Genomic DNA, 13,024 nt, shown 5'->3' on the forward strand with positions numbered 1-13,024 from the left:
GTAAATCTATTTTCTCCTCTCTCACTCACTCTTTTTTTTTTTTTTAAGTAAAAATGTAATTAAAACCCTTTAACAGATTCAGAAGCTAGCAAGTGTGCACATCTGTGACTTCCAGTCCTTATAAACCTATTACCTCCTTATACAAAAAGACAAATTTCATTCTAACAGCATTAAAAAAAAAAAAAACCAACCAAAAAAAAAAAAAAACCAACCCCAACAAAGACTTCTCATATATGAAGAAAAGATAAAGCGGTAAAGAAAAGGTCAAAGGTCCACCTGAGCTTTTTGGGTCCCGTGTGGTTAAGGCACACAAGGGACTGCCTAGTAGCACATCTGGCTGCTCATGGCTCTTTGGCCAAATGACTGCGTACCCATTTATTATCAGCTTCACTTGAGAGCTGGCAGTGGGTTGGGCTTTAGTTTGAACACTGCATGAGCAGTGGCAAAATGCTTTAACAGCTCTCTTATCTCACCCCCTTAAGCAGAAGGAATCAATACAGATTTCTTCAAAGAAAAGGAATATCGACAGTGCAAAGGTGAATTGTTCTGAAGTTTAGAAAGGAAATATTTCAGACCTTCCTTGTTCTCCTTCCATACATAAAATTTAAAAAATAGTCACATTGTATCCTCACAGATTAAAAACAGTATTATCAATAGTATACTTTTCCACAGGTACTATGTAAGCTATAAAAATAATGCATTTATTTCTTCCATGTCTCTATACTAAAAAATCATCAATAAGTCCAAGAAAACAATAGTTAAAATAGTTAGATTCTTATGAAAACTGATACCTTTTAAACAGATCTTTTCCAGTCATTTCTACTAATAAGGTACAAAACAGAGAAAGTTAATCAGTACAAAGTAAAAAGTAAAATATTTAAACTAAAATTATCCAGAATTTTTCTTCTGGCTGAAGCATTTTTTTAAATGATTTTTGTAACTTGCAGATACTTCTGATTCCACTCACATTTTTAAAATATAAAACAATTCCTTTCAATGCTAGCAACATTTTGTATAGTCTCTCTCTAAATTTATATGTACAGATTACTTTTTTACCTGTTCAAAAGTGACCTATGAGTAAAAGGGTGGCATTTCCATTTGATGGGATAAGTAAAAATATAATTCCACTTAAATAATTTTTTTTTCTAGGGGAAAAAAATAGAAAAAACAGAGGGAAAAAAATATATTTTTATTTTTTTATTTATTTTTTTGTTAAGAAAAGAAAAGAAAGGAAATTGGTTTCATTCCAGTTCCTAGAAGGTGAGATTTGACACTGCAGTTTCACATTTGGCATGGGCTGGCATATTTGTTGGCACAAACTGAAGGTTTAATGAGGCTTAAGAGAGTCCTACAGCCTCCTTAACTAGAAGCCCACTGCTAGATGAATGCAAGACCTGACGTTTATGCACCCCATACCCCATGAGGGAATAAAAGAAAGCAGCATTGTATTGCGGACTTCCACATCACTAAGGCTACATAAAATCCATGTCAATTTGGGCAGCAGAGGTTCCTTGCAGAGATATAGTCCATATTTCTGGAAAGCTGTTTGTCCCCCCCTTCCCTGTGGTGCTGCATGTGAAACTGGATTGCTGTGCTTTACTCCCTGCTTTTTTTTGAGGCACATACACCAAACCTCTGCCTCTGCTCTGAACTTCCCCATAAGCAACCTTCTGAGACTGAATCCTTATACCATCAGGAAAGAGGAGGAAAACATATTACTTCTTGTACTTTACCACAGGGGATCCTAAATTAAAAGCTTGACAGAGTATCCTAGATTTGATCAAAGAAACCTTTCCAGGCTGGAAACCCAGGGATGGTATAGTGCAGAGATGGCTGCATGCACTCTTTCACGTATCGTGGTTTATCCACAGCTTATCTGTGGATAAACTCAGTGCTTTGAACTTGGGCTGGGGATGTTTGCATACTGCAGCTGTAGCTTACCAAACTCTGCAATGTAATTTCTTGATTATATTGAACTCTTCAGTAACAAGTGGTTATGTGGGTCCGTAAATAGGAAATAATCATATATTGGGAAGGTTTTACTAAAAATTGTATTAGCTTCAATAACATATATATCAAACATCCGTATTAGTATCAGATGTCTACAGACAAAGTAACTTACATTAGGGTCTTATATATTAAGGATTATTATATCTCTTATGTTAGGAAAGTCAGGCTGTGTTTTTGGCATTGTGATACCAGTGAATTTGAATCAAGATATGATGAAAGATTGATGTTGAGTGAATAAATAAGACATTCAGAGGACAACCTGATGAGTGGATCTAGCTCATATACCCATATGCAGGTTGGATGATTTGGGTATGACAAGCTGTGTTTGTCAGCGAGCAAGATATCTCCACCTTCCTGGATTTCCAGTCTGAAAGCTGTAATTTGTTTTGTTCTGGCCAACACAATGAGTTTTAAGTGTTACAAAGGCTTTTGTGATGTTAATAATGGATATTCACAAATATTCTGTTGTTTGCTCTGCAAGAAAACAACTTTTTTAAAAAATAATACTTGCATTAACTTTTGTGGTTGATTAGGAGGATAATTAAAGAGTAGGTGCTAAACTGCCTAATTGTCAGTAAGCTGTACAGTGTGTATGGAGAAAACTCCCAGTCATTGGGATCTCCAAAATATGCAGCTCAATAATAATAATCATCATCTTCGGGAGAATGTTCACTGAAGCTTTTGGTTTTCATTAAAATGGACAAAAGCTATATAATGTATCATCTAAGATCAGATTTCTAACACTAGGAATCATATAGGTATTTCTTTTATCATTGAGGAAAGCCAAAACTAAATTCACTGACTGATGAAAAAAGGGCGAACAAAGATTATTCTTTATCGTTAAGGACAACAGTTATTTGCATATGGAATGAATTATAATTTTTTTTAATTGCCAAACAAAATTGTTAATATTCACAGAGAGCTGTCCACGTCATCATTCTCCATACAGGGTTTACTACCTTGAATATTTGGTTAAATTCCCAAAGCATGGAATAGAATTTGCTTTGAAGAATACTAAATGTTTACATCAATTTTTTACAGAAACTTTTGGACTTGAAAAGCATGTTTCCAACCACCATTCTTTCCAAGTAACAACACTTAAATACTATTTTTTTTTTTTTAATCAAATTTTCTTGGGTGATTATGTGGTAAATTTTGTTAAATTAAAAGGAAATTTGATTAATTATAAATTCCCTCCCTCTAGCCCTAGGAGGCTAATAAACGGCAAGCTTCAGCACTGAAAGAAATAAAACTAATAAATCTGTATGAGGGTATTTGTTTCAGGGTTTTCATTCCCTCTTATGAATGGCATTGAGTTTCCGTCATCTAGTGGCATATCGTAAGGTAGTCTTCTCATCAGCAGCTTGATGGAGACAGATTACCCTTTGGGTGTTTTAGAAAGAATAATAACATTGCAAAGACATTTAGAAAATCCAGGAAAATAATGGATTTTAATAAATGAATTTTGTGGAAATCAAGTATTTCTATTTTTCTCTCTCACTTAAAAACTATCATCATGATCTTGATCATCTTCTATGCTAATGATGGCTTATTCTTTGTTAATCATTGTCTGTCACTGAAGCAGTAAGGAGGAGCATTGTATTGTGCAATCGCTGCGTTCACATTTACCCAGAGTTGTGCGGGAAACTGATGCCTCCCCCAGTTTATATGTGCTTTCCTAGAATATCAAATATACAGTTACGAGAAGGTTAAGTTTCACCTTACAGCTGCCAAATATTACAGTAGAGTTAATAAGGCCACCAGGAAAAGGGATGAGCACTGGCTTCTCAGGCTTGTTATGAAAGGTCAGTCTGAGAATTTCAGAGAGAGCAAAGGGACCACATTTTTATGGCACTATGCTAGCGAGTCTCCCAGGTGCATTTGAAAATCCTAGCTAAAAGCTCACAGGGAGGATTTTTAAAAATAGAGTAAAAAAATTGATTTTTCAGGCACTGAAGAAAGACTTCTGAAATTGATATGAACAGTTTTCATATATATTTAATGAGTATTGTTTTTAGTTTAAGCTTTTAGGTGAAGACTGTAAATTGTGATTGTATTTTTATCTTTTGCTGAGGGACATATGAAATAGAAATGTTATTTGGTGGTTTGTTGTTGGGTTTTATTTAATATTACCATAATAAACACATGTAGGCAACCCTTAGCTCCTGAAAGCTATCACATGTCTAAGTGAATCAAAACATCATATCCTTCGATAATTGAAGATATTTTTCATCTCCCTGTGAAACTATTGAGCAATCATGATAAAAATTAAGTGGAGCTATGTATCATATTTGTCAATGGAAATCACATTCTGATAAGTTTCCTTTCAATCATTAGACCTCCAGTAGACCGGTATAAGTCCTAAAACTGCAGACTTTGTCTCCAGCTTTTCAAAAATTGCTTTCCAAGTAGTTTTCAAATAAAAAAAATATACTTCCAATTAAATATGTGCTTTACAGAAAGTTCATACTTTAGGTACACTTATTTTTTTCTTTTTAACAGATCAGACATTCAAAAATATTTTTGTTATGAGAGTTTTGTTTTCCAAAATATCATTAGCACACATTAATCTAGTAATCTAAAAAGCATACATGACTAATTCTGGAGAACACATCTACTGTTTTCTATAGGGAGCAAAAACTTTGTTTTTAGCAAGAACTAGACTTTAGCAACAGTGACAAACCATATTGTCCCAGACAAACTGTTTGCAAAAGGGATGTGGCCTCAGTTCTTAGATTTGTGAATAAACATTATAGGAAGGCTTCATTTTCATATGTACTGTGTATTTGCCACCCTTTTAGAGTCACAGGGAACACAATCCAGTAATAATGTTCATGAGGTAAGAAAGCATAATTATATGTTAAATATTTTAATAAGGAGAAATTGATTATTAAAGTTTTGTTTTTCCATTCTCAGCTCTTGAGAAATATCCCTTCTGTTATTACTGAAAAGAAAAATAATCTGAGTGGTCATCAAAATATATTGGCCAAGCAAAGACAGGAAGACTGAGCTTTCTCAAGGGCAGCAAGTAATACTTAGATTGCAGATGCTCATGCTATTCCTCTAACAAGCCTGATCCTGCATTACTGAGATCAAAGGACATTTTTCACTTCACTTCATTGAAAAAAGTTTTATGTGGAAATAAAAAGGGCTAGTTCTACAGTTTTGATAGTTTGATCCAAATCCCATAAACAAACAACTGAATAAATGGATGCATTTAGGCTTGACTGAATACATACTACTTTCTTTTAAATGAGCTGTGCGCAATGATGAAGAACTAAAGAAAAATTTGACCTTGAAAATTATAACAACCTATTCTCAGTGAATACCCCTGTTAGGAAAAGAAAGTAAACTGTTCTTATGTAGTTTTTATTGATCTTGTGGATTTTCTGCTCGTAAACTTCAAAATGCATTGAACACATTGATTAATTTAATATATGATCTTCCTTAAAAGTCAAAGCTGTAAATAATCATATCCATTAAAATAAGAATTAATTAGTTTAATGAATAACAGCAATTTCTGATTTTTATGAGATATGTCTAGCTACTTAGTGTATTAAAAAATTGCATTGAAACTGGGAAAGGGAAATTTGTTTTAACTCAACCATTACATTATTACCAAGTGTCTGATGGTTTTCTTCTCTTATTGACCTCAATTGTGTTCAAAGATGCTTTTCTTTAGAAAGAAATGCAATTGTGAAGCAAGAAAGGCAACTGAACCACTTTGCTAACTTTTTGTCTTTACTATTTCAGAGCTGCAAGAAACTAAGACCTCTGAATATCACAGAATATCCCACAGTCCCCTGGATTACAGGATATTATTAATGGATGAAGATCAGGATCGGATCTACGTGGGCAGCAAAGATCATATTCTGTCTTTGAATATTAATAATATCAGCCAGGACCCTCTCAGTGTAAGTCCAAGATTTATTTTGAGAATCCAAGGTTGCTTTACTATATGGCTTTACTTTTAAGACAGAAAATGTATATTTCATTATTCTGCAGCAGGCAAAACTCCAGGCATACCCCTTATTGAACTGTTAGTCCTTGGTTTATGTGTAATACAAAATTAACAAATTATTAGCATGGCTGCTCCTGAAACTCTGTTTACAAACTGGCCTGTTTACTCTTTTGAAGTGACATTCGGAATGGCTTGGCCTCATAAGGATAATTTGTATGGGTTGATGGTTTCCACTTTCTCCAAGATTTAGAGTAATTCAGAGATGCACTTTTAAAAGAAGCCTGTAACGAAGAATAAGATAGATGCAATCATTTTACAGATCATAGGGAAAAAAAAAAACAGGGACAGAGTTGCCTTTAACCTTGGAGTATATTTATTTTTGTTTTGTACTCTGAAGCCTAATCGTCAAACTATTTTCCAATCTTTTGTTATGTCTGTGTCAGCCCTTACCCTTCAGTTGGGTAGCTGAGACTCCTCCTGTTTGTGTTTTTTTGGACGCTACGACCCTCATCTCCTGCTTGACGTCACCACTTTCTGGCTTCTTCTCTCACTTACAGAGATGCCATTTGCTAAGGACTCTTTGTGTCCCACCTCCCCAGACTGTAGTTGGCAGCCTGTATATGAAAAGAATCTCTTTATCAAATGTTTTTAACCACTTTTACAGATTCGTCTTTTGTTTCCAGAGCCAGTTCAAATCCAGCTTCTCTGTTTTTAAAATACGTGGCCTACAGAAGTACTTGTGTGCCCAGAAGCCTGACTGTTAAGATATTACCTCTCTACAGACTTTACCTTGCCTATCTTTAGATTATCACAGCTTCAACACTACCTTAAAGTGTGCCATATAGAGCTTGTTCTATCAAATTCATCTGATCCTTTAATCTATGGGCTTTATTACTATTCCTCACGAGTGTCGAGGGGCAGAGTTATCCAACGTGCAGCGGCAAAGTTAAATGCCTTCCTTAAGAGGCAAGGCTTTTAATGTGTCAGGAGGGAGAGAGAGGCCCCACTAGAGAGTGATTAAGAGCACTTAAATTAGGCTTTGCTCTGAATCACCCTCTGGACATGCCTGTCTACCTGAATTGATTGTGCAAGGAGTCTGGGGAGGCTAACTCTAACTTACACATTTAAATTAAATGCCTCTCATGTGATGGTGTGAACGCATCCTTCCTGCTCCTAATGGTACAGGAATCTTCCTCTGAAATAGAACCACCTTCTCTGATCTGAAATAGCTCCTGTGACCTTTTTGCTGATACCCATCACACCAGTGATCTGGCCACCCTTGTCTGGGACCTGCTATGCAAACACACAGCACATTTCAGTCTTCCCTTAGCAGGTCACTTTTAATTCTAGAAGGGAAGACCTCTGTTGCATGAAATATATTCTGCATTATAAAACTGTGAGGCATTTCAACAGTCTATTTAGGCCTGGAAAAATAAGAATTAAAAAAAAAATCAATACAAAGCAGAAACACCTGAAATTTTCTGGCAACAAATGTGATCATCCAGTATTAGGCTCAGAATTAATTTCTGCAATTCCACACATTCTTTTGTTTGTTTATTTATTTTTATAACAGATTCACTTTGCTAATCTTATGCCTCTATAGAAACCCTATATATGCATGCATACCTACAGATCTCTGCATATATATGTAGGTATATATATACAGAGATCTTTTAATGCTATTATTTATGTTATCTTGAGGCTAAAAGTTATCAGGCTCTGTCACATACTAAATTTCTAGGGAGAGATTTCTGATGGATGTATTTTCTATTTCAAAATCAAAATACATAATTGAAGAAGATCAATAACTAGAGTTTTAGTATAGATCAGATAAATATTCAGACATTGAGATGTTTGTTAGAAAACTGTGGTGCAAGATATCTTGGAAAGAAATCAATAAATCAGCCTGAAATCTTAAGATTTGAAGCAGATTTTATCATAACATATCCAAACCTTTACTGTTAAAACCAATTTTTTTTAAAAAAAACCAACCCTTGTTTCTATATTTTAGTCTTCTGGTTTCTAGTGTGAACAATTTCTAGGAGTTCAGTAGAAGCAAAAAAGATGGACAGCAATTTAGACAATTATGATGAAAATATCTCTTCTTTAGAAGAAAGAAGTTTAAATAATTGATTAACTTATCTTAAAAATACGTAATAAAATAAAGCTGTTTAAATTTATCAATGAAAATCTTTTTTTGCCTTGTAATCAAGATGTAAAAGATACAGAAATATTACCTTATTAGTGTAAGTTAGGTAGTGAAATGCATTTTGGTTGTCATTAAAAAGCAAATTATGTCATAAATGTTACTTAAAAGATAATTCTTCCCTTACAGATTTTCTGGCCAGCATCAGCAAACAAGGTTGAAGAGTGCAAAATGGCTGGCAAAGATCCTACAGTAAGTTATAATCCACATGCACACACATACACAAATTACATACTTGGCAATAAAGCAAGAGCACCTTGAGTGCAGCCAAAAACAAAATAAAAGATATGTTTGGTTTGGTTTTTAAATACTCTGCAGGCCAAACGATAAAGTAAAATTATGAAAAAACAAGCTATGTAATAGAATGCACCTCCTGACTTTGACAAGTGGAAGAAGATATGCATTGTCAACTTCCTTTCCTTTTTCACTTGTTACTAGTCAAATTAGGTAATAATACTTTTCTGGATATGTCCTGGGGTTGATGCTGAACACCTTGCTGAGCTGTTCAGGGTGGGGAAGTGCTCTGGCTGTGCCGCAAGCCCCAGGGACTCCACAGGCAGGTGGTACCCATTGTCTGCAGCCTGAAGACCCCAGACTCAGGAACACCCCAAAAACCTCTTTCCATTACTTCCACAAAACACTAACCAAATAAGTATCCGGAAACCACTATGTTTTCCTTGAAAGAGGTAAAGATGGTCTCTGGAATCAGGGAAACAAAGATCATGGAGAGGTTATGTTGAGTTATTTTGCACCACAGCTGATTATTCTCTAATCTAAAATGCAAACACCTTCCAAAGGACGTAAATCAGATGGTAATTTCCCTATGCAGTCTTAACAGATAGAAATAAGGTATTTTGAAAGACTCAATGAGTGGTAAAATACAGCAGATCCTATCTTTGGCAGAGTTGTATATTAATATGTTTTTTCTTCCTAAAGTAATTTGAATTTAGAGTCTATATATGCCTGGGTTTTATTAACAAAAGACAACTAAGTTGTAAAACAAGATGCTGAAAGTGACATTTCAATTCTATTCAATTACCTTTTGACTTTTTATCAGTTCAGCAGCACCTAAAGGTCTCTATCCTGCTTTTCTTTTTAGCTCTTTAGATATAGCTGTTTTCCAACTGATATTTTAGTATTAGAATTCAGAATCTAATCTGAAATCCAGAAGGTTGGCCTACTGGAGTGTTGTTGTAATATTGCTTTTTCAAAACTGTGGAGCGTAATACACTGTATTGCTGCAGAGCAATAGAGTGATTCGTTATGAGTAACTATATTAGGCTTGGTATGGCAGCTTATCTGCTTTCTTTCCTGATAGGTATGGTAGTGAAAACCAAACATTTTCCTATTGAAAATCCTATTTTTCTACACATCTTTACATTGTTCTGGTTACTGCAGTACGCAGTATTCTACAGCTAATGGCCTGTTAAGTTGCACTAAATGTGAAAATAAAACATATAGCTTTGTTAATGGTGACTAATGTTGACTCTAGTTGCTACATCGACTGCATCATCAATTTATGATAGACTGGTTAAGGAATTTTTTTCTATTTCAAATACAAAAGTTCATTAGTCTTAATTGAGTTTTCAACATATGATGACACTTTCCTAGGGCAAAAATAGGAAAAATTGTAGATGATACTCTAAGCAGGAAGTAGTATGCAAAATATGTGATCCACGGAGGAAAAAAAAACCCAAAAAACCTTAAGATACTACTAAGTACTGGACTCTCTGGAGAACTTTTAATCTTGGATATTTAGTGGTGAGACTTTCGTAGCTTTTAATCATATTGAAGTATCAAAATATTTCTGCATTAGTGGACTGATTTGTATATAGAACCTCTGTTTTCACAACAGTTCAATTGTAGGTACAGGTAATATCCTGTAACGTGGTTAATTAAGAATGTCCATGTGCATCATCTTTAACTGATTTTTTTTAATCCCAGCTGTACATTGCAGAAGAAAAATTAAGTTCCAAAAATTGAAGTTTACATTAAGTTTCTTAGTATTTGTCCTCAAGAGTTTAAAAGGGAAAAAAAAAGGTATTGAAGAGCAGCTGCTGGTCCCACTAAATTCAATGATGTGTCTTATTGAAAGATTACTGAAATAATGAGAAAAAGAGAAGGCAATGTAACTTAAAATTTATAGTTTTATTTTTATAGCATTCTTGTGAGTTTCATCTATGATAATAATGCAAGAAGCAGAGAAAAATAAAGCGGGGGGAGTGAATGCATGATAATGTTTGGCGTATCAGAGAATACTGATTATCACAAGGTAAAAGAGGAATAGATAGACTTGGAGGAGCCAGTAAAGGACTTTGTGTAATCAGCAAATTATTTTCTAAGGAGAGTCAAGGAAGGTTTGTTTGCCCTACCATTAGTCAGACATTGGTGTCTGAATTTGTCATTTTGGCCGCCTTTTTTCTTACTGAAAAGGAATTGTCATCTCTGAATAGTATGTTCACCAGGCTAACTTGAACGCTTACTATTTCTCTCCATTTACTGTGATGAGATCCTAGGGCACAGATGTCTGACTTTCAAATGTCTACAGTAAGGCAGTTCCCCAGAAACAGCTATTGAGTGAGTTTTGGTATCAGCTCCAAGGGCAGCATCGATAGTATGTGAATATCTACAGCTTAGCCACCACCTTTGACAAACATCCATCCTAAAGACAACTATCTCATGTCACCTCAGACCAGACTGATTTAAAAGCACAAAGTCCTCCATTACAAGGAAAGGGAAAGAAACTGAAGCATAGGTGCTCTTGAATGGCAGTCCTACAGAATATATTCTGAAATAATAATTTCTTGCTTTGTTGGGTTGTGGAGTCACAGTTCAGGACCCAGATTAATCATGTAGCAAATTGCAAATGGAGTTCAGTGGTTCAACACTATAGAGTTGGGCAAAGGCTCAGAGAAGATCATACAATGGTCTTCCTGATGGACAGCATTAAAATATGAGAAAGTTAGTATTGAGACAACTTGTGTTACTTATCTGTAAATCATCAGTGAAGACACATGAAGGTCTTCACTTGCATGTGCCCAGAAGGCTGTCCTTAAGGAAAAGAGCTTTTCATCTTGCCACCCCTCTGTTCTTGCCATTGACACTGGGAAGCGTATGGCATGGTACTGATGCAGAGTAGCAAGTGCCATGTACCAGTACTGTTCATGTGAACATTGTTTCCTGGTCCTGATCCCTGAAGACTTTCATTCTGAGATTTCTCAGCATGTAGTCCTGTATCTAGGAGTCTTCTAGAAAAGTTTTCTGCAAACAGCAAGATAAAGCATCAGTTTACAATCCTGCATATATGAGCTAGTGGTATACCTTCACCTATCCCTCTTCCCTTTCCACAGTGGTAATGTAGTTTGGTAGTACTGCTGAGAAAAACATGATTTTGATAGCAAAACATTACTGAAGCCTTCTTTGAGCCCAACTAAGATAACTGGATATGAGAAAATGAAAACATTTAGGAATAGTCCTCAGCTTTAGAGAAACAAATATTTTGACTAGGTTAAAGGATTTTTCTGATATAACTAGAGCTAGCACTTAACTGAAGACATGCAGTGTTCCCTGTAGAGAAGCTCATTCTATGAACTCTGAACTACCTGCAACAATTCACTGTAAAATTGCTTTGTGTTGCTCAGAGTTTTAGTGATTTGTAAATATTTTTTTACACAAATACTGAAACCTGAGATTTGGGCTTGTTTTGTTTTTTAATTATCTCCAACTATGATGAAAAAAAGGGGGGGGGAAAGAGACTGTTTTGGAGGTGTCCTTAAGGAAACTTCATAAAGTTACTTCTTGTTTTCCTGTGGAAGCCCTGCTTCTTCCTGTGCAAAGTATAGAGAATTCTGTGGATGAAGACTAGATTGCTATGTGGAAATGAGAAAGTTAGATGCACTCCTCTATAACTCCTCAATAGTGCCCTAGCAATGCCCAGTTCCCAGACTAAGCAAAATGACATTAAAAGAAAACAGAAGTCTACAGTTGTTCAAATCCAGAGACTGCCAAACTCAGTAGCTGTTTTAATGATACTACTAAAATTATAAACCGTGTATATTACCTAGAGTTCCCAACATCTAATAACATTGGCCAATGTTAAATTATTTTTTTCTGTATTCCCTGCAGCATGGCTGTGGAAATTTTGTGCGTGTGATACAGTCGTACAATCGCACGCACCTGTATGTCTGCGGCAGCGGCGCCTTCAGCCCCGTGTGTGTGTATGTTAACAGAGGACGCAGGTCAGAGGTGAGTCTCTTTTCATTTTATCCACTCATTTGTGATGCATCTTACTCATGTTACAGAAAACTCAAAGTTTTGAAAATACAAATACCAAATGATCCAAATAAGTTCCTTCACCCATGTTAAAGAAAAAGAACAAATATCCAGAGTTTTCTGACCTGTTACCAGCCAGAAGCAAAGTCATGATCAAAAGCTATGCCTCAAATATGATGGTTGTCCAAAATTCCACATTCATACCAAATGCTGGGCTACACTTGACACTACTTTTTATTTGGCATTGTCTGGTGAAATGCTATTTATTGGAAAAATTGCCAAGAAATACTTGAAAGGAAATAGCCAGTTAGATAAAAAGAAAAATATGCAGTTCACTTTTTATAACTTCCATCTGTTACTGATTCCTGGGAGAAGCCTTTAAGTGGGCTAATTATTCAGGTATGCAAAGGTTTGCTGGACTTCATCTTAATAGCCATTAGATACAATCCCAGTACAGGTAGCTTTTATCCACTGCACAAGTTTTTCCCCAGTAGATTCTGCTGAGATTAAGTCAATAATATTTTTCATCACTGTGTAGCTCTTCCAGAGTGTAAATCTTATTTTCTCTAGACAGG

At 35.3% G+C, this 13,024-nt stretch overlaps 1 protein-coding gene across 2 annotated transcripts in view; it reads left to right on the top strand.

The window, feature by feature from the left end:
• The first annotated feature begins 267 nt into the window (after nucleotides 1-267).
• Nucleotides 268-13,024, top strand: part of SEMA3C (semaphorin 3C) — a 58,748-nt gene continuing 45,991 nt past the window's right edge. The window contains exons 1-4 of one of the 2 annotated variants that reach the window (XM_029084603.1): nucleotides 268-289; nucleotides 5,764-5,924; nucleotides 8,307-8,369; nucleotides 12,303-12,422. In XM_029084603.1, coding sequence (XP_028940436.1) covers nucleotides 5,835-5,924; nucleotides 8,307-8,369; nucleotides 12,303-12,422 — 273 coding nt within the window. In that variant the 5' untranslated portion in view covers nucleotides 268-289; nucleotides 5,764-5,834. Of the gene's footprint in view, nucleotides 290-5,726; nucleotides 5,925-8,306; nucleotides 8,370-12,302; nucleotides 12,423-13,024 lie in introns of those variants that run through there. The other variant, XM_029084602.1, reaches the window with a different exon arrangement.

The sequence above is a fragment of the Antrostomus carolinensis genome, unplaced genomic scaffold, assembly GCF_000700745.2.
Source record: "Antrostomus carolinensis isolate BGI_N321 unplaced genomic scaffold, ASM70074v2 scaffold2944, whole genome shotgun sequence".
NCBI classification, from domain to species: Eukaryota; Metazoa; Chordata; class Aves; order Caprimulgiformes; family Caprimulgidae; genus Antrostomus; species Antrostomus carolinensis.